Source organism: Lycorma delicatula, chromosome 1 (genome assembly GCF_047948215.1).
Source record: "Lycorma delicatula isolate Av1 chromosome 1, ASM4794821v1, whole genome shotgun sequence".
NCBI lineage: Eukaryota > Metazoa > Arthropoda > Insecta > Hemiptera > Fulgoridae > Lycorma > Lycorma delicatula.
In genome coordinates, this window is record NC_134455.1 from 178,605,536 (window position 1) to 178,631,114 (window position 25,579).

At 30.6% G+C, this 25,579-nt stretch overlaps 1 protein-coding gene across 4 annotated transcripts in view; it reads right to left on the minus strand.

The window, feature by feature from the left end:
* SmydA-1 (SET and MYND domain containing, arthropod-specific, member 1) overlaps positions 1 to 25,579 on the minus strand; it is an 81,504-nt gene that overhangs the window by 40,190 nt on the left and 15,735 nt on the right. For 3 of the 4 annotated variants that reach the window (XM_075367931.1, XM_075367922.1, XM_075367907.1), the window contains one exon: positions 9,619 to 9,760. In XM_075367931.1, the coding sequence (XP_075224046.1) occupies positions 9,619 to 9,621 (3 nt within the window). In that variant the 5' untranslated portion in view covers positions 9,622 to 9,760. Of the gene's footprint in view, positions 1 to 9,618; positions 9,761 to 11,356; positions 11,465 to 25,579 lie in introns of all 4 variants that reach the window. The other variant, XM_075367914.1, reaches the window with a different exon arrangement.

Consider the following 25,579-nt stretch of genomic DNA (forward strand, 5'->3'; position numbering starts at 1 on the left):
TAATAAATTTAATAACTACAAATCTTCTTAAGCTCATAAAACAGAAACACAAATCTGATCCATGCTACTTCTTCAATTATCATTTATTTATTGTAGCTAGTTAATTAGTATGGACTTTGCATTTAGTACTATAAGAATAGACCAAAAAGTATACAATAAGAAAATAATATTACATATTTTTATGGTAATTTTTAAACAACATCCAAAGTTCTCAAGTTACATATGAAATATGTGGAGACAGTCATCATGGTTGCAGCTTATTTTTAGTAATAATAATAATAATACAGTGTGCTTTATTAGACAATAATATACAAAATTAAATAAACACATAAAAAATTAAATTTTAGATAATGCTATGCTAATAGAAAATAATAACAATAAAAAATCAGAAATACATACATAAATTGGCTATCCTCAGCACACAATGGCATTACTGAAGCCATCTTCCAGAGTCTTAAAAATAAAATTTTTTCTCTTTATTTGAAGACTTCAAATAATTCAAAAAGTAAAAGTAATATACGTATTCCCAAAAAAGGAAGAAAATATAAACTGAAATAAGTTTTATAAAAACAAGAACATTTATACATTATTTGGATATTAAAAGTGCGCTGGTCCCTTATTAGTAGCAAGCATTCCATACAATGTAAATTGCAATTATATACTTAGTACCTCATCATTACAATTACTTAAATTGGTCTAAATAATTCTTATTATTAATAAAATAATTACAAACAAATTATTTAGGAAATAAAAAAAAACCAGTAATGGCATTAATTCAATATATCTATAACTAATCAAACATTTAATAAAAATAACAATGTTACAAGATTTACATCTAATTCTTTTAATGGAATCTTGTTCAATACACAATTTTAGTTTTAAAAATTATCCAATTAAATAATTTTTTTATACCACAATATTCAGTACATTATATTTCTATTAGCATCTAACTTATTCGTTACAAATCCTTTCCAAAATGCATTACTATGCAATAACTTGTAAAATATCAAGTTAATCATTTATCAGGTTAATTATCACCTCAAGCATCTGTTTATTTATTTTAACTTTAATATAAATAGTTAATTATAAAAATTGTAATTTAATTTATTAAAATTAGTTATTTTTAAATAATTGTAGTTTATTTAACCACTAATTATTTATTTACATACCCTCACCCCTGTTCTGTAAGTAAAATGTTATGTAGTGACTTTATCAGCCATCCTGAAATTCCAAGAGCTAAACTTTCTATTCCGTCCAGTCACAAAGTCTTTGCATACTCGCAACCATACTGTCATTTTACACATATTACACAGATTTCTTCTTTTTCCCCCTCTTTTTCCTTTTTCTCTTTCCCTCAACTTCCATTCCCTTCCATTTTTCTCTTTTCCCATCTCTTTTCCTTCCTCCCCTTATTTTTTTCTTCCAAAAAAAACCTAATAATTAAATTCTACAACCAGCCATCTTCTACACTTCCTTGCTTCATAAACATACCCAATTGATACTTCCCAATCTTTACCATTCAAATAATTAATAACCTCATTCATATCCAATACATTTACACAAACCACTTTCTTCTAATATTTCTAAAATTGAACAAGTTTCCAAAAAATGAACTGTAAATTCAAGTTCTTGTAGGTTACACACTAAACGCAAGTGCCTCCCTTCTTCCCTATGTGGCCCATTGTTTAAACTAAGTTGCCCACATCTAACTCTAAAAATTATCCTTAAAAATGACCTACCATACTCACTTGTAATATAAAACTTATTCCCTAAATTCTAAATCAGACTAATATACAAAACATTAAATTCAGCTCGTTACGTCTTTTCAATCTGCTTCCTAAATCCTTCCCAAGTTAGCTGATCTCTTTATTTCTTTTTATTATTAGATAACCAATGAACATACTTATTTGCCAGTTCTTGTAATTGCGTAAACCAACCCCCTTCCTTCATTATAGTAAGTTCAACTAATTTTTTTGGCAATCTGTGATCCAGTTATTCATCTGTGATCTAATATTTTAATGGAAAATCTCTAAGAGACTTCAAATTCTTCTGTATTCAAAAAACCCCAGACTTGAGCTCTATATGCCACTATTGATCTACAGACAGTGTTACACACTGCCCACTATAGCAGACACTGGTATCTTATTTTAGACAAAAAAATTACCCCAAAAATTGATTAACACCATTTTATCTGTTGAAATCCTATCCATCACATGAGTTCTGAAGGATAGCACTGGTGTCATAGTTATACATAAACATTTATGTTTATTTACTAGTTCTGTATGTTCATGAATACATTTTCACTGTTAATATTTTCCTAATTTCCCACCTCTTCTAATCTTCATGATTTTAGACTTGTTTAAATTTATCCCAAACCCCCCACTTATCACAATACTGCTTCAAATTGTCGGTTGCAAAGTTTCTGGACTAGATGCTAAAAGCACAATGTCACCTGCATACAGCAATACCCGGACCAATAATTGATTTATCTTCATACCATCCCCTAACTCCTCATAGAAATAATTAATTAATAGAACAAAAAGCAAAGGAGACACCAAACAGCCTTGCTTGATCCTGTTACATGTTTTTAATTTCGATGACAGATATCCATTACACCATACCTGGGACATTGCACCTTTAAACAGGTGCATTAACATATAAACACACGCAAATGATAATCCCATGCTATACAACTTTTAGAAAAGTGCCTTCCTACATATACTATTAAGCATGGCCGTAAAATCTACAAAAAAAAAGAAACAGTATGATTTTTTTTATCTTTATTTTTTAAGATCAAATTTAAAATAATTACTAAAATAACAATATTGTCTGCAGTCGAATAATGATCCCTTGATTTTCATTTAAAATTTGGTTAAAAAAATACTCATTGCTTTGTGTTAAATAAAATTCCTGTAAAAGATTTCGTGGTCCATCCATAAATGAAATACCCCTACAGTTCCCTACCACCTTTTTTACATAAAGGAAATATATTCGAGTTATTGAAGGATTCTGGCACTTTTCCATAATTATATATATTATTAAAAAACCTAACAATTAAATTAAGGTACTCTGTACGTGCTGCTCTATAAAACTTATACCGAATTCGTTCCAGTCCCAGGACTTTATTAACCTTCACATTTTTAAAATCTCTTTTAGTTCAAGACGTATATCACTATCCAATGAACAATCAGTATGGTAAGGGACGCACGTAGTCTTGTTTCTTGTTCTACATTTACATTAAGTAAACTTTGAAAGTAGCCCAGCCATTGTTGTTTTTATTTTTTGATCACATTTAAACTTATTATTTTTAAAAATTCGAGCATGCTCACAGAACTCATTTGAATCCCTTATGTTCTTAAATTTGTTGATTATCTCATAAAAGTATTCTTTTCTTTTTTGTTTGTATAATGCTTTATAATTACTGTACACACATAAATATTCATCCCTTAACATACCAGTTCCATTGTTTCTATACAGTTTTACCAATTTAAACACTTTGTACCCTCTTCTTTCTTTTTTCCTGTTTAGCCTCTGGGAATTACCATTCAGGTATTACTTCAGAGGATGAATGAGGATGATATGTTTGAGTGTAAATGAAGTGTAGTCTTGTACAGTCTCAGTTCGACCATTCCTGAGATGTGAGATTAACTGAAAGCCAACCATCAAAAAATAGCAGTATACACGATCTAGTATTCAAATCCGCATAAAAGTAACTACTAGAACTTGAATGCTGGAACTCTCAACTTCCAAATCAAATGATTTGGGAAGATGCATTCACCACTAGACCAACCTGGTGGGTTAAAAAAAAACACTTTGTACCCAACTGAATCACACTCACCATCAAACCACACCTGTTTATAACTTTTTCTGTTTTAAGTATTACTAATACGACTTAATTTATCATTATATCTTACAGTATTATACATTAAATTCTTAAGGAAAGCACTTGCATTGTTTATCTCCAAAGGAAAGATCAACATTTACATATTTACTGCATAATTTTACTTGGAAATCTGTTCATAATATGGCTCCACTTTAATTTAGGCAAAATAGGTTGTTCGCATTCTGCAGTACAAATTTCACTTACGCTTAATATCAACACTAATGGCATGTTTTTAGAAAATATATTTGTTCTGACATTAAACAATTTATTAAATTTACACCTTCCGAAGAAAAACATCAATAATCAAGAAAAGATGACCTTTTAGGTCCTGTCTAAGTAAATTCATTCTTTTCAACACCTTTTACTCACCCATTATTAATTATAAACAAATTATTATTATCAAATAAGTTAGCATGGATCTTTGCTTGGCATTAATAACTTTTGAGGATCTTAACTCAAAAAAATTACTGACATTACTATCCTGATGTAATTCCTTGGGGATAAACTACTCAGCTGCCATTCACCCATTACAATCCCCCATTAAAATAATTTTTTTGTCAAACAGTATTCCTTAAAAAAATCCCCCAGCTTGAGAAAATCACAATCCCACTATACACTACTCCCACCGATAAATATGCAAATACCAAAAAACTATTCATTACCATCAATTGAAATTTTAAGTATAATTTTATATCCATATTCTTTTGCTGAATACTGTTTTTTAAGTCCAGTTTATAACCTATTAACATTCCCCCTTTTCCCTACCATAAACTGATTTCCCTAACTGCCGCTTCCTAACCCAATATATATTCTGAAAAAGACTGAATACATTTCCGCATTATCACTTTCAATGAGACAAAATAAATTACAACCCTTAAGATAATGAAAGAAATTAAAATGTTTACCCTTGAGACTGGGAACATTATAACACAGTACTATTCCCGGGCTCTTTAGGTCAGTCTGGCAGGTGCTAAATCCTCACTTATTCCTGTCCTCTGTTTTCTGGTTGTCTAGAATATTATCCAGGTATGAGAAGTCGTGCTCCAATAGCTCCGATAGTTCACTTATTCCGTCCTCGTAATCTGCTGTTCGTAGCTAGCTATCATTCATTGTAAATATTTTTCTTTCCACCCTTAAATTTTCTTCTATAATAGAAACCTCTTTGTTGGTAACGCCTTCTTTAGTTTCAAAATGTTTGGCCCTCATTTTTCTCGTAGTTTCTGAGACGTGCACTACATATAACGTTCCCTTTAGTTTATGCATATTTTTAAAGGCACAGTTGATATCATAATCATCTGGAATATGTGCATTCACTGGCCTGCCTTTACAATTTCTCCCAAGGGGGTGTGCACAATTTACCCAAATGTCACTACTTATTCCTAACATTTCAGCACAAAATTTTGTAACAAGTTCTATGATATTCGACTTTTCCTCACGTTTAAGACCCTTAATGATAACACTATTTATTCTTCTACTTTCCAAATCGATTAGTTTATTTCACGATTCTCTTTTTTAAGACCATTCTCTTCGACTTTTGTGCATGGTTTTCCTTACGTTAAGTATTATTAAAGTATTAATTTCTTTAATAACTAAACCAAACCTACCGGGTTGGTCTAGTAGTGAACGCATCTTCACAAAGCAACTGATTTCGAAGTCGAGAGTTCCAACGTTCAAATTCTAGTAAGCGTTTACTTTTATACGGATTTGAATACAAGATCGTGGATAGCGGTGTTCTTTGATGGTTGGGTTTCAATTAACCACACATCTCAGAAATGGCTGAGTTGAGGCTGTATAAGACTGCACTTACACTCATACATATCATCCTCATTTAACCTCTGAAGTAATACCTGACGGTGATTCCCGGAGGCTATACAGAAAAAACAATAATATTGTTCACTGTAAAAAAAAAAAAAATAACTAAACCAACATCTTGTTTGGTTGTTAATACGCCTGACTTTCTATCAAACAGCCGTTCGATCTCTTTCAAAGACACGAACCCCGTCTCAGACATTTCAAGTCACTTTCTGTTTTCAAAATTTAATAATTGTTCAGGCAAACTATTTGAGCGATTTCTTTTCACACTCTTTGTCAGTGAAAAATAATTCTTAATATTAGACACAAATATACATTCGATTGTTTAATATTTCATAGTTTTCGTTGAAAAACAAAATTAATATAAATATAAAAAAAAGTATAACTTTAGAATAAAACAAATAATACGTGTTTACATTACAAAACAAGATAAAAGAAAACACTGTGAAAATCAATTAAATTAATCAAATACTTGGCATGACACGTCGTTCAATAACTTTAATATAATTTATCAGAGCATCAGATAACCAAAAGCAACATTCTGGACCGTTGAAAGAAAGACGCCGAAAATTGACTTTAACGTACTTTAAAGGCCTTTGACGGAAAAAACCTTGTGGTAACGAGAGAAGGGTTAATTTTAAAGGCACGGGAGATTGCAAGGAATTGTGTGGTAACACAAGGCCCTTGAACGGTGTGGTAAGTTTCTGAAACTTGAATGCCTACCGTTACGGCGTAGAATGACGTAACAGTATGTGTTAGAATATACCTTTTGATTACGAAGGTGAAGGAAAATTTATCCTGATATTCAGAACACTGTATCAAAACATAAGAGAAAGAACATCCCTCCTCACTATTAAGGAAAATTTATCCTGATATTCAGAACACTGATTACGAAGGTAACATCAACATTAGGCACGTTAATTCAATATTAACGTTGTGCATATAATCTACACAGTCAGAAAAAGTATTTTATCTGCTAAATCGGTAACGCTGATCGAATCGCTATTATTTTGACATGCATTGCAATTAAGATAAAAACAAATTACAACAGAAACAATCGGTTTTTATAAATTAAGAGCACTGCTTTAGTTAATGCTAATTTTGACAGCCGATGATAATACATTTTTGTCTTTTGTGACGCTAAGTAAAAGGTTTCCAAAAAAATTTCTGTTACCGTCTAATTGTCCCGCTTTAAAAAAACTTGATGAATGGCAGCAGAAATAGGGCAAGATTGGTTTCTGTTGTGTGTGTGTGTGTGTGTGTGCAGGCGTGCGTGCGCGCGCACACGAGTATGTGTGGACCGAGGGCAATGTTGAGACTGTCAAATGAGAATTGTGACTCGTTATGATTTCTGAAAGTACGACCAGCCGATTTCAACCGCCATAAGTCAGAGTAAACAAACCATTTAAATATCGTATTCGAGATAATCATGATCAACAGTTGTTTAACAATGATCACTGTTCACGCCTAGGAGAAAAATTAAAAACAGCATCGGCAAAAAGATCGAAAAATAAATTTTGAGAACATGGAGATAGTTTCGCCCAAAAATCATTATAAAAATAAATTTTGAAATGCTGTTTATTTGGTGGTTCTTAAGATGATATTCTGCGGAATGGCACTGACGTAAGCAATGTAGCGATTCTGCTGGCGACTCAACAATCAAGGATGAAGTGAGTTACTTATAAAAACAAACTTTTAATAACGTTGAAATTAAGTTTATCATATTTTCAGTTAATAGAAACATTTTTTTTAATATTTTACATTTTCAATCTTTCATTTTGCATATGAATTATTTTTACCATAAACAATTTTAAAATTAAGATGCGTCTTACATTTGACGACGTCTTGCATACAATGTAAGATTTTAAGGACTCCAGAACCCTAATAAGAGACTAATCTGCAAAATAAGTTCTTAATGCAGTTTCTATTTGTTGTGTGCGACACTTTTTAAAATTTATTTTGTTTACTATTTTATAGCATTTCTCCAGATGGACTTTTTTTTTACTTTGCCTGGTATGGCAATTTTTTGGCCTTTTTCGCCTAGGCCTACTAAATCAAATTTACAAAGTTAGGTCAGTATATTTGGGAACCTCTACCAATTTTTTGTACCAAAGTAAGAAGCCATATGTAAAAAAAATAATGAAAACGTTTTCTAGAACAAAATAAATGTATTGAGTTCTACTTCCATCAAGAGGTCACAATCCCAAAAAAATCGTTTTAAAAGCTATTTGTTTGTAAAGGGTACAAAATCTAATACTTCAGCTGAAATAGATGCAAAATAAAATAATGACAAATTTTATTCCTCCCTATACAAAACTAGCAAGAAAAATCATTAAATTATTCTATTCAGATATAAAAATAAAATTCTATATATTTTAAATAAAATTTTAACATTTTATTCTGTTATAAACAAAAATTTGAAATACAAAGAATACTGAATATTAATATAACATTCTGATAAAATGTTTTTATAAAATATTTTCAGATGTATCTTGAAACTTTCAGTATCTTTTGACAATCTTGTTTTTGGGGTCAGTTCTCAAAATACATTTTTTTGTACTTTAGAAGTAATTCAAATGAAACATTGGTAGTTCCCTATCAAGTAAAAATGGATATTCAAGTAAAATTAATTAAATTTCCTACACATTTAAAACTTGTAATAGGTTATTCAAGCTAATGGACTCATGATACATATTTGTCCTGAGAATGCTGTGTGGTGGCTGAGTAGCTGTGCTGTTACAGAAAGCAAGGGAGTTAAACATCATGCATTACTTAAAACAATGGGTTTGTGACTAGCAGTGTCACAATTTATTGTCTGCCATGATGCACATTTATGAGTCACACTGAAGTCTTATTGATGGACCATTAAAAAGAAGTTGTAGGTCAACATTTACTTCCATGCCAGTTGCTAAAGAATTGTATCAACATTTTTTTTTAATATATTTATTTGAAAACTGTGGCCACAGAAAATAATGAATAGTTTGAATACCTAATTCACTGATGCTCAGTCTTTCATAAATAAGTATTTTCCATCAAGTAACAAAAAATACATAATTTTCTTGTAATTTAGACACGTTATCATAATTATTTTAATATTTATTCAGTGGTTTAATTCCTTTACATTAAAGTAATTATTAAAATTATGATAAAAATAAAAATAATTACTTTTTCATAAATATTAATGACGAGTAGAAAACTTTATTAATTATTTACTTTATGGAAATTAATGTAATTTAGGTAAGATACATTAGATACTCGCTATTTTATTTCAGTATTCTTGTATCAATTAAATTTCACTTCCTAACAGGCAAATTATTTTCATTTATATAACATTAATACACTTTCTGTGATCTATGTCAGAGACAGTCTCATGACAGTCACAGAAAAATCATCTGATAATAGGATCTACCACACAGATATCTGTCACCCCCTCTTTAAAAAATATATTTGTTATTAATGTAAGTAAGGTAAAGTTACATAACTAATTGTCATTTAAAATATAAAAAATTTGCTGGCTGAATAGAAATATTCATAAAAATTACACAGAAATCAATATACTAAATATGTAAGTACTATATATATATGTAGAGTCCCATTTAATTTATATGTTTGTGCTTAATGTCTCCTATCACCTTATTGTAACTAACTTACTTATGCAGTTCACAATTAATTTCCTGCAATAAAAGAGTCATAAATCTCATTTGTTTCATGCTTCTATTAAACAGAAACTGGTGTATCCATTGTAATGTTATTTGTAAAATAACTTTATAAATTTTTTGTACAAATGGGTAAACAGTAATATTAAACAGTAGACTTCAGTTATTTATGAAGTTTCAGAGGGTTTGTACGGTTAAATTACCTTAACTTAAATAGGAGTCATATTCATATTAGCAGAGGTGAATAGAAATGTTGTCTATTGGTACCATGAATGTTTTGCAGAAAGATTTATGTTCCTTCCAATCTGCTTTCTGATGATCTCTACTGCAGTAGTAGACGATGTGGCATCCTCCACACTTTTGGTTTGCTTCTGTTAAGCACACTTGACATTTTTTCTCCAGTGTACTCCTAACAAAAAAAGAGTAATAAACTTAATTAATAACCATTCTAAAATCAGAAATTCAAAGTAAAAAAATTGATCAGATTTTATTACCATCAACAATATATGTTTTATACAACAATCTACTTGTTGAATAATTTTGTTACAAAATTTATAATATTGTCATACAAAATAATAGTTTAAAATAGACAAAAGTAATGAAATGGTGTTTGCATGAACTTATGAAGTCAGATTTAATTTATTTCCATGAACTGTGCAATAGAATTTAGAAAATATCACATGCATACATTTAATTGCAAAAAAAATATTGCATAAAATTGCTGAGTTCCAATTTAAAATTTGAATTTTTTCTTTTTTTTTGCTTGATGGTATCGCTACATAAGCTTGAAACTTGTGTATGGGATATAATTACTCTTATGCATTAACAATAAGATATTTAACTTATTACATATTAAATATTCCATAATATTATTGCTACTATTTTTTAAAATGTTTACTAAAATTAAATATTTTATATTTTATTTTACTTTATTCATAAACCTCAACATACAGTAGCTATTTATAAATAGTGATGAACTTAATGATAGACAAACATAATAGACATTGATAATAAACAATTATACTTAGATAACTTTATAAAAATCCTTGAGTGTCAGTTATAAGATAGACTCACACTTTCCCTCCAACTACACATTCCCCATAGTGGCAGAACTCTGGTATAATTAGTGGATGCTTATACAAACTTACTAAATTATTATATTTATTACTCCACTGATAAACAAAATCAATCTTTCCAATATATTGACTAATAAAAAATCAGATGAAGGTTGCATAAAAAGTAGATAACAATTAAGTCATAGTTAAAATGTCAAGCATATCATAAATTTAAATCAATAAAATTTTAAAATCTGTTTTTAAATAAGAAAAGGGTATATTATTATGAACATATTACAAATTTTCTTTTAATTTCTTCTTATCAGCAGTAATTGAAAACCAATTTTAATTATGTACTTAAGTCTCACAAATGACTTCATAATTTAAACACTCACAATCACATACAAACATGAGATGCCATGATGGATCCTGCATAAAAATAAATAAAATAATTTTTTTTATTCTGAGTAGTTCATAATAATACATTAAACATATCACATCAGGAATGGGTAGATATGCTGCTATATGGATAAAAAAAGGAAGTGCCTGAGCATTTGTGTAAATGAATAAAGGGAAATCTTAATCAGAGCAGCATCACAGAAAACACATTTAATTATAAAGTAAAAAGTAGGTATAAGTCCATATTTAAAATATAAACTGTTAATGTAAATATGCGAAGCTACTAAATATAAAAAAATAACTACATATTGAAGTAAATAAGAACCATAAAAAAACAATGAATGTGAAAAAATCCAAAAAAATATAAATCTAAAACCATGTATATTTCCCTACTATTTTTTGAGTTACAAATTAGTGTAGTTAACATGCAATAAAGAAATACGAGGACTGTCATTACTTCATTACTCATAGAGGTAAGTAGTAAACAAATTGTTATCATTACAAGGGAATGGGTTAAAAATAAATATCAAAACAACAAATTGTAGTAGTACCAGTAAGAATAGTTGTTCATTTTACTTCATTGACGCAGGCATTCGATAAGTATAGGATCTGCTTTTAAATAATTTTGTAAAAAATCCATTCTGACAAAGCAGAGGTCTCTGCAAAAACCATTACATTGTTAATGAAAATTATGGTAAGTATTATTAATTAATTACAAAAAAAAGAAATTGTAATGTACTGCTCAGATATAATTTGTTAAGATATTTATTTATTAACTAATATGCAATCTTACATTTAATTATTATTAATAGATTGTCCTACAAAAACCCCTAATTTTTTAAGAACCAGTGGTTTTTGGTGTGAACCAGTGGTTCACATGCACTGCATTTGGAGGTTATGACCCTTCTCTCATAGTTTAATATCAAATTTAGATAATGTTCAATGAATGTTTGAGGAGTTTAATTCGTAGAAATCTTTAAATTTTGGCAAACTCTGTTGCCTAATAGTTATTTTACACTGAGTAAATGAAGGATGATTACTTTTTGCTTCTACTGTTATTATCACAATGTTTTGTTTTTTTAATAGTTGTATTAACTACAATTTAGCTTGCTCTCTTGTTATCAGTGGTGAACATAAAACTTATGAAACTTATGCTTTAGTAATGAACAAAAAAAGTGGAGAAAGTTAAAAGATATTGTTGGTAAAGTCATGAAAGACATTGATTTGTAGGGTAAGGCAATAAATCTGTTTAATTAACATATACAGTTTATTTTTTTAATTGCAGAAGAGATTACACTTAAAATTTATAGAAAATAAGTCACTTTGCACCCCCAAAACTAGATTTCTTGAATATTATAGAAATTACAAAAATAATAAATTAGATTTATCTAATATGGCAGACCATCTAGTAAACAATGAAAATACTATTTCTGATATCAACACAAATTTTGAAACATTAGAAATCAATAATGATGACATAAAATTAAGTGTATTAGAAAAATATTACATATTTAAATACAAACAAAATTGATTCCAGGAACATTCCCTGAACAAGCTTAACATCGAGTGAAAAATAGATCAGATTCAGGTTAATTTTTGTAACTTTCACCTTACAATAAAGTATACTGGCATTGTAGTCAAATTAAAGATGTGCAATATTTTTTTAATTGTGGTATCTCATGAATACATAATTCAAAATACAATTTTTTTTATAAAAGACTAAATAATGAACAGGCCAGTTGGTATGCATGGTCTCTTCAATATATTTGTACAGTGTGTTCGAAAAGTAATATGCACCTATATAAATAGAGTTATATGTTGAGGAATTGTATTGCAAGAGCTGCAAGTAATGTTTTCTGCAAAGATTAGTAATTTTGCATTGTGTGTAATTTGCTTCTGCAAGACAGACATGCTGGTGACCTTGAGATAAGAACTAGTGTCTGGTTTTTTGATGTTCAATGTGCTTGTTGCCCTTGAACAAGAGACCAACAACCATGTCTTTCTCTGTGCACTCAGAATTGTGTTAACCTTAAAACAGTGAATATTTCCTGTTGAATACATCTTCTGTGATCATGGTAAGTACACACAGACAGACAGTGAAAAACAAGTTTTCTTTGGATTTCCAGGTACACCACTTTCTAATTGACATAGTGTAAGAGTGCTAATCGAGAAATTTAGGGAGATGGGATCAGTAAAGGACTAAGTGGTTGATTAATGAAGAAAAACTGCAAGACATATCAACTGCTATGCAACAAAGTCCATGCAAAAGTTGGCCCAGCAGAAAAACATCAGTGTTGTAACTTCACACAAGACAGTTTGTAAGAAGCTCCATCTCATTCCATATAAAGTGAAAGCAGTTCGAAAGTTACTGACCACAGACTGCAGAAAGTGAATTCAATACTGTGAATGTTTTAACAGTTTCTAACGGACAACTCTGATGATGATATTTTGGACGGACCATTTTCTTTTTTATCGATAGGGTATGGTTTGATTTATAAGGGTATGTGCATGTACAAAACTCATGTTTATGGTCTGCATAAAAAAAACTTGCTGCACATGAAATTCCTCTGCATGACCAGATGATTGGGATGTGGATTGCAATATCCAGGTGAAGAATAGTAAGTCCAATATTCTTCGCAGAAACAATAAATTCAGCTCATTATTGTGAAATTATTTATCATTTCAAGGGAAAGCAAATTGAGTATGAAATTAATAATGCCTGGATTCAACAAGATGGTGTGAATATGCATACAGACAGGTAGTCCATAAAGTTATTTCAAGAGGCTTTCAGAGATTGAGTCATTTCTAAGGGCATATGGTCAGCTCATTCTCCAAACTTAAATCCATTTTTACTTCTGGGGTTATGCAATGTTTATCAAGGAAACTCCCAGTCTCCAGAAACTTCAAAACGACTATTTATGATTTCATAAAAACATTCCACATGAACAACTTTGTGAGAATCTTCGAGAACAAGAAGAAATTCTTATGATAAATGCTAGAAACACTAGATATGTTTGGATATTCATGGAACGATTTCCAACAACTACTGTAAGGTTAGTCAATGTGTTATGCATTGTTGATTAGTATAAGTGAGTATTTACTTTTCAAATGCATTGTATACAGACAGTATATTAGATGTTCTTGATTAGGGTCTGGCATTTTAAAAAAAAAAAACATGTGTGGTGCAGTATGAAATTAGTTACAGTATATCCGAAGCAAGCTTAAAGTAAACCAATTTGTCATAAATTATATCATTTTTTTTGCATTAGCTAAAGTGAAACCAAATGAACTGGAAAGAAATTCTTGAAGATTTTTATTTCAGCTTGAAATGGATCATTACATTTAGAGTACTACAGAGTGCTATGCTTTTTTTTCTATAGAAACCTTTTCTATAAACATTTTTCCTAATATTAAAATGTTTACCTTTCAGGCAGATAAAAATGAATGGCTCTTCTGAAAACATTTGGAAGAACAGATTTTGTGTTAAACATCATTTTACATATATAATACTGATAAATTTTTCTTTTATTGTTTTGTACTAATTGCTTAAGAGGGTGATGTTACATGAAGTAAAGTAATTTAGAAAATAAAAATAATTAAGTAATTAGGATCATTTTTTTAATGATTACAGCATTATAAATCATTACCATTTTCATGCAATAATTAAAATTTGTATATTAAGTATTTTTTAATTTATTAATTATTAAGAAATACATAATATTATGTGGTTCTTAAGTCGGGACAAGTTTATAAAACATGACTGCAGATTTTTTACAAATAGGCTACATTTCTTTTATAAAGAATACAGAACTTCATTACCTTGAGATGATCTGTACAACCTATAATTATGTTCTGATTTGAATAAAGTATATACCTTTTCAAATTTCTGACAAAAAAGTTTGATGAGTTTCAAAGTATTAAATTTTAAATGATAAATTGATCCAAATATGTTAAATACAAAGTTTTAAAAATTCATATTTAAGTGCTTTAAATCATTATTGCAGCCATCTTCAGTAAATGATGCTATTGTTCTCACTTTGAGGTCAGCTGGTGTTATTGCTAGTTTTTTTTTTTTTTGACTTAGACATTCATTTAGAATGTGGTCAAAAATGTGCTGAGTATGAATTTATATTCATGTATATTCTGTTTGTATATTTCAAAGAGACAACTGTTTGAATTTTGTAGAATATCAAGGCTATTGTCAATGTTGGTGAATTTATAGCCTATATTTATAATGAGGTCAGGTCATTAAACCTTATTTTGCTATAAGCTTGGGTGGTTTGAAACCATTTCATATCAATGTAGAGTTAAAATTTGTTAACCATCAGTCAGGAATGGTTAATTAAATAAAATAAGAAATTTTTGTGTTCTTTTTTTATAGACATAAAAATTTGTACATCTTATTACAATGATAGCTTTACTCATGACTAACATGTTTGTTAGCAGTAGTTTGTTCAAGCAGTAGATTTTTTGATATAGTGGAAGGACCATTTTTATTTTTATTCAAAAACTTGGTTCTGATGGAACAATAATGTGATGTATTCATATAATATGGGAGAACCAGGGAAAGAGGCAAATTTCATTGTTTGAAACAGATTTCATTGAAAAAGGATTTTTTAAACAGCTTTGATTAGTCAAACAATTCATACAAAATTACCAACATTTTCAGTAAAGAAGGTTAGTATTAAAACCACAAACAAAACGAGCAAAAGCATTCAGCAAATTAACAAATTGAGCGATCCAGGTGTGTATGTAGAAAATTGGTACTGTCTTTAAATAAATTAAGTCTTTATGATTTTGTGATTATAATTATTTTTATTTAATTGCGATTATAATTACTTTTATTGTAACTGTAAATATATTTACATGTGTAACATTATTAACTTTATATAAATTTATTGCATTAATATCATGTAATAAGACTTGTTGAGTCCTTGAGATTTGTAGTAGACTCGTAGAAGATTGGAACAGATCTGAATGAAGTAATGAGCTTGCTTATATACTGTACATGGAGCCGCTGAATCATCAGGAGCCGAATGCATCCAAAAGAAGCTGTGTGAACAGTAAAGAACCAAGTGATGTCGACAGGAGCCGAGTGCATCTGAAAGAAGCTGTGTGAACTGTGAAGAGCCGTTGAATCATGAGAAGCCGACTGCATCCAAAAAGAGCTGAGTGAATTGTTTTTTTTTGTCTTCAGTCATTTGACTGGTTTGAAGCAGCTCTCCAAGAGTTTCTATTTAGTGCTAGTTGTTTCATTTTGGTATACCCCCTACATTCTACATCCCTAACGATTTGTTTTACATATTCCAAACGTTGCCTGCCTGCACAATTTTTCCCATCTACATATCCCTCCAATATTACAGCGACCATTCCAGAATGCCTTAATATGTGGCCTGTAAGTCTGTCTCTTCTTTTAACTATATTTTTCCAAATACTTCTTTCTTCATCAATTTGTTGCAATGCCGATTTATTTGTCACTTTATCCACCCACCTGATTTTTAACATTCTCCTATAGCACCACATTTCAAAAGCTTGTAATCTTTTCTTCTCAGGTACTCTGATAGTCCAAGTTTCACTTCCATATAAAGCTACACTCCAAACATATACTTTCAAAAATGTTTTCCTGAAGTTTAAATAAATTTTTGATGTAAGCAAATTACATTTCTGACTGAAAGTTTGTTTTCCCTGTGCTATTTGGTATTTATATTGCTCCTGCTTCGTCCATCTTTAGTAATTCTACTTCCCAAATAATAAAGTTCTTCTAGTTCCATAATATTTTCTCTTCCTGTTTTTGTATTCAGTGGTCCATCTACATTATGTCTACTACATTTCATTACTTTCGCTTTGTTCTTGTTTATTTTCATGTGGTAGTTCTTGCGTAGAACTTCATCCATGCTTTTCATTGTTCCTTCTAAATCCTTTTTACTCTCATCTAGAATTACAATATCATCAGCAAATTGTAGCATCTTTATATTTTCACCTTGCACTCTAACTCCAGATTTAAATTGTTCTTTAACATCCTTAACTCATTGTTCTATATAAAGATTAAAAAGTAACAGGTTTAGGGAACATCCTTGTCAGGCTCCCTTTTTTATTACGGTTTCTTTCTTATGTTCTTTGATTATTACTGTTACAGTTTGGCTCCCGTAAATGTTAGCAATTGTCTTCTATCTCTATACTTAAACCCTAAATTTTTAAAAATGCTGAACATTTTATTCCAGTCCACGTTATCAAATGCCTTTTCTATTCTATAAATCCCATGTATATTGGTTTTTTCTTTTTAATCTTCCTTCTACTATTAATCTGAGAGCTAAAATTGCTTCCTTTGTCCCTATACTTTTCCTGAAACCAAATTGGTCTTCTCCTAACACTTCTTCCACTCTTCTTTCTTCTGTACAGAATTCTAGATAAGATTTTTGATGTGTGAGTAGTTAAGCTAACTGCTCTGAATTCTTCACATTTATCTGCTCCCGATTTCTTTGATATCATGACAATAACACTCTTTTTGAGGTCTGACAGAACTTTCCCTTTTTCATAAATATTACACACCAGTTTGTATAATCTATCTATCACTTTCTCACCTGCACTGCGCAGTAATTCTGCAGGTATCCTGTCTATACCAAGAACCTTTCTGCTGTTCAAATCTTTTAATGCTCTCTTAAATTCAAATTTCAGTATTGTGGCTCCCTTTTCATCCTCTTTGACTTCTTCTTCTTCCTCTATAACACTAATTTCTAATTCATTTCCTACATATAACTCTTCTATATATTCCACCCACCTATCAACAACCTTTCCTTTCGTATTGTAAATCGGTGTACTATCTTTGTTTAACACATTATTAGATTTTAATTTATGTACCACAAAATTCTCTTTAACTTTCCTGCTCTGTCTATTTTACCAATGATCATTTCTATTTCCACTTCTGAACACTTTTCTTTAATTGACTCTTCTTTTGCTAATTTGCTGTTCCTGTTTATAGTATTTCATAATTGTTGATAGTTCCTTTTACCTTCTTCATCTCTAGCATTCTTATACTTCTATGTTTATCCATCAGCTGCAATTTATCCTTTGATACCTAAGGATTTCTCTTTGTTCTGCCTAAGTTCACTTCTGCTAATTTAAGAATTTCCTTTTTAACATTCTCCCATTCTTCTTCAATATTTTCTACCTTATCTTTTTTACTCAGACCTCTTGCGATGTCCTCCTAAAAAATCTCTTTACTTCCTCTTCCTCAAGCTTTTCTAAATTCCACCGATTCATCTGACACCTTTTCTTCAGGTTTTTAAACCTCAATCTACATTTCATTATCACTAAATTATGGTTGCTATTAATGTCTCCTCCAGGATAAGCTTTGCAGTCAACGAGTTGATTTCTAAATCTTTGTTTAACCATGATATAATCTATCTGATATCTTGCAGTATCACCTGGCTTTTTCCATGAGTGAATTCTTCTATTATGATTTTAAAACTGGGTGTTGGCAATTACTAAATTTTACCTTATGCAAAACTCAATAATTTGGTCTCCTTTTTCATTTCTTTTGCCCAACCTATATTCACCCACAGTATTTCCTTCCTTGCCTTACCAACGCTTGCATTCCAATCGCCAACTATTATTAAATTTTCATCCCCTCTTATGTGTTCAATTGCTTTGTCAATTTCTTCATATACACACACTACTTCTTCATCATCATGGGCACTTGTAAGCATATAGATGTTAAAAATCGTTGAGCTTAGGTTTTGATTTTATCCTTATTGTAATAAATCTACCACTATGAATTTTGAAATACTCTACTCTCTTCCCTATCTTCTTGTTCATTATGAAACCTACTTCTGCCTGCCCTTTATTTGATGCTGAGTTAATTATTTTAAAATCACCAGACCAAAAGTCATTTTCCTCTTCCCACAGAACCTCGCTAACTCCTACTACATCTACATTTAACCTATCCATTTTCCTCTTTAAATTTTCTAACCTACCAACCCGTTTTAAGACTTCTAACATTACATGTTTCGACTCGTAGAATATTATTTTTTAATTTTCTGGTGACCCCTTCCTTAGTAGCCTCCATCCGGAAATCCGAATAGGGGACTAGTTTACCTCCGTTATATTTTACTAAGGAAGGCGCCTCCAACTTTGTTACATGAAAATTGCAGGGAGCTTCATTTTCTTTGAAAAAAAACAGCTGTACTTTTCCATTACTTTCAGCTGCACAGTACTCAGAAGATTGAGTGATGCTGATATGGCCATTTAAGTCCTCCTGACCTATGTCCTTAACAACTACTGAAAGAGCTGCTGCCCTCTTTCAGGAATCATTCCTTAGTTTGGATCTCAACAGATACCTCTTCAATATGGTATCTGTTCTGGCACCTTTGGTCTACATCCCAACCCTGTAGGGGAAGACATACACCTTGTGACAGTTCTGGTCCCCCCCCCCCCATTCATAGCCCTGGTGGGCTTTAATGGGAGTCATCTTTTGCCCTCTAACTTTTTACATCTCACAGTAATAAGCTAGGCCTCATTGGGATGCCACCGATGTAAATGCCTCAGTAGACATTTACATCAGTGATTCTTAAACTCAGCCTTCTGCCTTCGCTGTAGGCCTCGTCTGGACATCTTGAATGTCCTACATTGTTGTCCTCTGTACTAGCTAACTGAGTTTATGGAAGCATGAACCCCACACCTAGTTCTACTTTTAAATGAGCCACTTTCTTGTAAATGTCTCATAAATTTGAGGCAAATTGAAAAAAAAAAACAAAAAAAACATCATACCACCAAAAATGTTGTTCGCATCAACAAAATTTAGTCCTAGTTTTCTTAGTGAACTCAACTTTCAGTTCATACCCCAGACTTAGGTAAATTTACGGACTTCGGTCTGGTCCACAAGGGAGTGGCGGACAGACTTCCTACTCCCACTCAGCTCCATTGCAGAGTCCCGTGAGACATTTACTTGCCTTCTACCATCATCAAGATGATGCTACATCTCATGGCTGCATCGGATCCATGCCCTCGGCAGTGCAATCGCGCTATCCCGCTGACAGTGATTGCTCATTCAAAACCTGCCTTTGTCAAAACAGCGCTACACCTCACGGCTGCATGGTAACCCATACCCTTGGCAGTGCAGTCGCCGCACCTTTGGTCCAGCTACTCTGTATCACTGAGCACTCAAGCCTGTTCACTGTCAGCAAGGCCTCATGATTCATAGAGGGAGGAGTGAAGTGTAAAGAATAAATCCGACCGAAGCCAAAGAGTTTTAAATTTATAGACCTAAAAATTCCTAAAAAATTTAAAAGTCCTTAAATGAAAATGAAAGTTCGAACATTTAAACAGGAGCAACAAAAAAGTGAACATTAATAAGCGTATTTAAAAATTAAATAAGTCATTTAAATAACCCTGAGTCTTAACAAACTGCCCACCAAAAATCATATGATGTATGAATTAAATTATTATAAATAACAATAATCATATGATTTTTTTACAATTATAATGGGTTAAATAAAAAGTACAATTTTTAATGAATTATTTGAAAAAATAACAATATTGATAAAGTTATAGTACAAGTGAGAAATTTTCATTTTACATAATCATAATTAAACTAATACAATATGTAATTTATAATCATGTTCACAGACATTTTATATAAATACAATCAAATGAACCAAATGTATGAAATATTTAAATTGATAAAAAATATTACAAAAAAGAAAATATATTATTTGAGATAATCAATTGTGCTTGGTAACAGACATAATTTATGAATAGGTCTTATTAATAGACCATTAGCAATTTGCAAATCAATGACTTACAAGATTGTTAGAGCCTGGATATACATGGGTGACAATTCCATGTGCCGATGCATGGGTGGAGAAGTTTTGCTGGTAACTAATACTAAGTCCCAAACACAAAGATTACGTGATGGAAAACACCATTTATTGCGTTGTTGTAAATGATGTAAATAGTCCTTTGACCATCATCTCTAGATAGATAGTACAAATTTTTGGAGTAGTTTGCCAGTGGCCTAATCGATTAATCTAAAGTTCTTGGTAATCGAGATCAGGTAAGGAAGTGAGTAAACATCCAATAAGAAAGTGTCCTGTGATATTGGCTCTAGGTCTCTGTGATCAATAGAAATAGAGAAAATAGGACGTGAATTGAGACAGGCTTTAATTTGTGATAAAATTGTATATAATTCCTCAAAATTAAGGATGGTTTGTCCTATTATATGTCGCATATGATATTGAACTCTTTTGATTACATGTACCCATAAACCACCAAAATGGGGTGAAGGGGGTGAAATGGGGAGAAATGAATGACCAGTAATACCTTGTATTGTAGAGAATGCTCCAATGACTAAATTTAAGTATTCTGAATTTAAGAATTGATACAAATTATAATGATTATTTTTAGCAGAATGGAAATTGCAACTGTTATAAGAAAATACTTGAGTGGAAATATCACTATCATGAATGAACTTTTAAGTGTTGCTATAAAAGACTGTGAGGTGAAATCAGAAACTAATTCTAAATGAACAGATTTAGTGGTTAGACATATAAAAAGTGCTATGCTTTATTTAATGTTTTAGACCTCTGTCTGCCAAGATGAATTATATTTGGACTGCCATACTCAGCTGTGCAAGTACAAAATGGTCAGAAAGGTATTACTCTAGAAGATGGTAATTGATCAAGCTGCTGGACTTGGGTTTTGCAGTAAATCAAAAGGATGTTATACATTTACAAATGATAGAGAAAGTAACCATAGAGAAAGTGCCATTTATTATCCAATATTTCTGTCATAACAAATGATAAGTAACACCAGCATGCAAGAATCACACATGTTCAGCATTAATGTTTAGTTTTGTGATGTTACCATTAAAACAATGTAATGTTTCGCTTGGTAATATAATAGTGTTGCAGTCTACCATCTACATGTAGTATGCCTAAATTATCCAGAAAAGGAACAAGTGAAATAAGTTTGCTTTGTTTAAAAATAGTTTGATTGTTTTTAAGATTATTTAATTCGTCATTGCAATACATATGTTGTGATTGTTGAATAAAAAGGGTAAAGTGTGGTTTAGTTCCTGAGTAGTTAAAGGAACAGAAATTCATTCTGATTGTCTTGTTTGGCAGTAAATCTGAAACAAAAACTAAAAATGCGAATTAGCGTATGTAGTGATGAAAATCATTCTGTGTAATCGAATAAAACAGTAGATACAAATGGGGTTACATATGTTTGCGTGTTTCCATTACACATTCAGCACATATATTACATTATTAAAGGTTATATTAATATCTATTGGCCAGTGGGCAGAAGTTTGTGTAACCAATGAGGACCATGCCACCAAAGTGACATGTCAATTAATTTACTTGGTTAACAACCTCTAGACAATATGTCTCTGGATTATCAATATGTCTCTGGATTTGATGTAATGCCAGTTAGCATTTGTTGTAATTTGTTGAATCTCAGAAATTCTATTACTGACAAAAACTTTCCAATTAGATGATTGTCCATGAATTCAGTGTAGTAGTATTGTAGAATCTGAGTATAAATGTATTTCGTTAAACTGTATGTTTAAGGTATTAATTACCTTAACTAATAAACAACTAAGTAGTAATCCACCAGAAAGTTCAAGCCTTGGAAGTTTAATTTGTTTTCAGGGCGCTAATTTTGATTTAGAACAAAGTAAATTGGAAAAAAATATATGATTAGTGTATGCAGTTCTTATGTAAATGGAACAGCTATAGCCCTTTATGAAGGCATTGGAGAATCCATAAATTTGAGTAGAAATATAAATATAAATTTTAGAATCAATATTGGGTTTGATGGAACGATCTATTTTAAGGGATTCAATCAAATGTAACTGTTTATATAAACTGAGCCATTGTGTTAGTAAAGTATTGGGTAATGTTTCATCCTAATTAATTTTAAGTTGCCACAATGATTGCATAAAATGTTTATGCGAGAAAACAGTAGGACCAGTGAGTCCTAAATGATCAAATACACCTGCTATGATGGACAGGTATTTCTTTTAGTGTGATTTTTAGAATCAATGCCATGAGTAGTTTGGAAAAGTAGCTTATCTGAGGAATTACTCCATAAAACTCCTAAAGTACATAAGTTCTGTTTTTGATTTAAAGGAATGGAAGTATTGTTTTCAGAATTAGAAATAATGCTATTATTGGAAAACCATTAATGGAGAGGAAAACTATATTGTCGTAATAATTTAGAAATATCAATTTTTAACTGAATAATTTCATCAAAGGTGTCTGATCTCGTGATCAGATCATCAACATGGAAATCATTTTGGATGAACTTACATGCTTGTGGAAATTCATTTTCATTTTCATTTGCAATTTGAATTAAACACCGTGTGGCCATATGGTGTACAAGTGGTCCCATACTTTACCATACATAATGCATAGTGTTTTATCAATTGATCTGGAAAATCAAGCCAAAGTATACATTGTAAATTGGAATCACTAGATTTAACTAAAACTTGACGATACATTTTAGCTATGTCAGAAGTAATGATGTAATTATGGATTCTGAATATAAGCAATATGGAAATTAGATCTTGTTGAACTACAGGTCCAACTAAAGGAGTATGGTTGAGGGATAAACCATTGGTGGTTTTCGCTGAACCGTCAAAGACAAATCGAATTTTAGTAGTTAAACTTGATGGTTTAAATACATCATCATCATCAATTCACCATCAAATACTTGATGGTGAAGGAAATAACACACATTCGATTTGTTCAGAGTTGAGTAGTGACATATGACCTAAATCTAAATATTCCTGTATGAAAGCAGAATAGTCTTTTTTAAGGTTGGAATTGTTGCTTAGCTTTCTTTCCAAAGATAAAATCTATTTTTAGCATTGACGAAGGAATTATCTAGTTCAGTATTTTTAGCCTTGCGTGGTAACAACATGACAAATTTGCATTGATTATTTTGAGTAGTATTGGTTTGAAAATGTTTTCCATATGGTGAGGTTTCATTGCTTGAAGCATCAGTATTTATTTCTTCAAGTTTCCAGAAATTCTCGAGTAAAGTTGATAAATGTTTATGAGTTAACATACAAGAAAAGATGTTACATTGTTGTTGCCCTCAATGTTATTAGGAAGGCGATCACTAATTATATATCCTAATTCAGTTTCATGTATAATAGAATATCTGAAATTACGAATGAATTTCCAAGGAAGGACAAGATTCTAATAGATTTGAGCTCCAGTTAGTACATCAATATTATTTGGTACATTGAAACTGGGATCACCAGAAATATATTATGAAGTAATTTGAAATGAGAAATGTCAAATGTAGGTGAAGGGGGGCTGTCAGTAATATCTGGTAAAATAGGGCATTTTACCTTGACTGAAAAGTTTTTATAACGTGAGTGCAATGTAAGTGTAATAGTGCATTTGGATTGAACTAATGAATTATTTATGCCTGAAATGGGTAGATTATTTTTATTAAGTGTAAGACCCAATTTGCGAGCAAAACCAAATTTATAAAAATTTGCTTGTGAACCAGAATCTAACAGTAATCTACATGAATATGTATTACCGTGTATATCAGTAGTATTACATACAACTGTTGACAGAATTATATTTTCATTTCACTGATTTTTAAACAAACAGTAGGTTATACTTTCAGGCTTATTGCCATCTACCTTATAATGATTAATTTTGTCCATATGAATGAGTCTATCGTGTTTCTTACCACAAATCTTACATAAGACTCTGAACAACATTGATTAATAGAATGGCCCTTGTATAAACAATTAAAACAAACAATTATTATTTGACAAAAAGGTTTTATGATTATCTATGGAAAAATTTAAAAACTCCTTACATCGATATAAGTAATGATTTGAATTACAAAATGAACATTGATACAAATTGGATTTTGCATAATAACTGACATTATGTTTTTTGTATTGTTTATTTGGATTTAAATTAAAACGTTTTATTAAAGATTGGGTTGTATTTTTATGACGTTTGTTCCTTGGTTTCATTATCTGTATTCTCTTGCATATTTGAAGTGGATGGATTAATATTTTCTAAAAGTTGTCATCTAGAATTAAGGATTCAATGAAATCTGTAAAGGTGGGAAACCTCTAATTTGACAACCTTTCTTTCCACAATCTTGAGGTGTTATAATCCAATTTAAATGTTAGAAATTGGACAAATATAAATTCATATGTATTAACAGGAAGTTGCATCGATTTAAGTGAGTTCTCAATTGAGGAGATTTCATTAATAAAGTTGGACAAAGTATCTACAGATTCTTTTTTTATAGAATCTGATTTTAAAATGCATTCAGCATTTTGAAAAGCAATTATATATTTATTGTCAAACCATATCTTTAATAATTCTAAAGCAAGATGATAATTTTCATTTGCTATTGGGAGATCTTTAATGGTAGCTAGAGCTTTTGTTTTCAAAGAAGGATGTAGATAGTGTATTTTTTTAGTTAGTTAAGTCTATTATGAACTAAATCAATAAATATATTAAAATAGTGTTGCCACTCTAACACATTCTCCTCTAAATACAGGTATATCATGAGTTGTAGTTGAGTCTGTTTAAATGTTATATTTGAATTAATTTCTTTACGAAATGATTTTTGAAATTATTAGTATCATTTATTAAATGTTGTAAATTTGCATTCTGTAAACACAAGTCTTGTTCGACTTGTTCACGATCTAAAAATAAACCATCATCAAATTCTGTTTCAAGTTTTGATTCAATGATGTCATATTTGTCTTGCAAATTAAGAAGATTCCT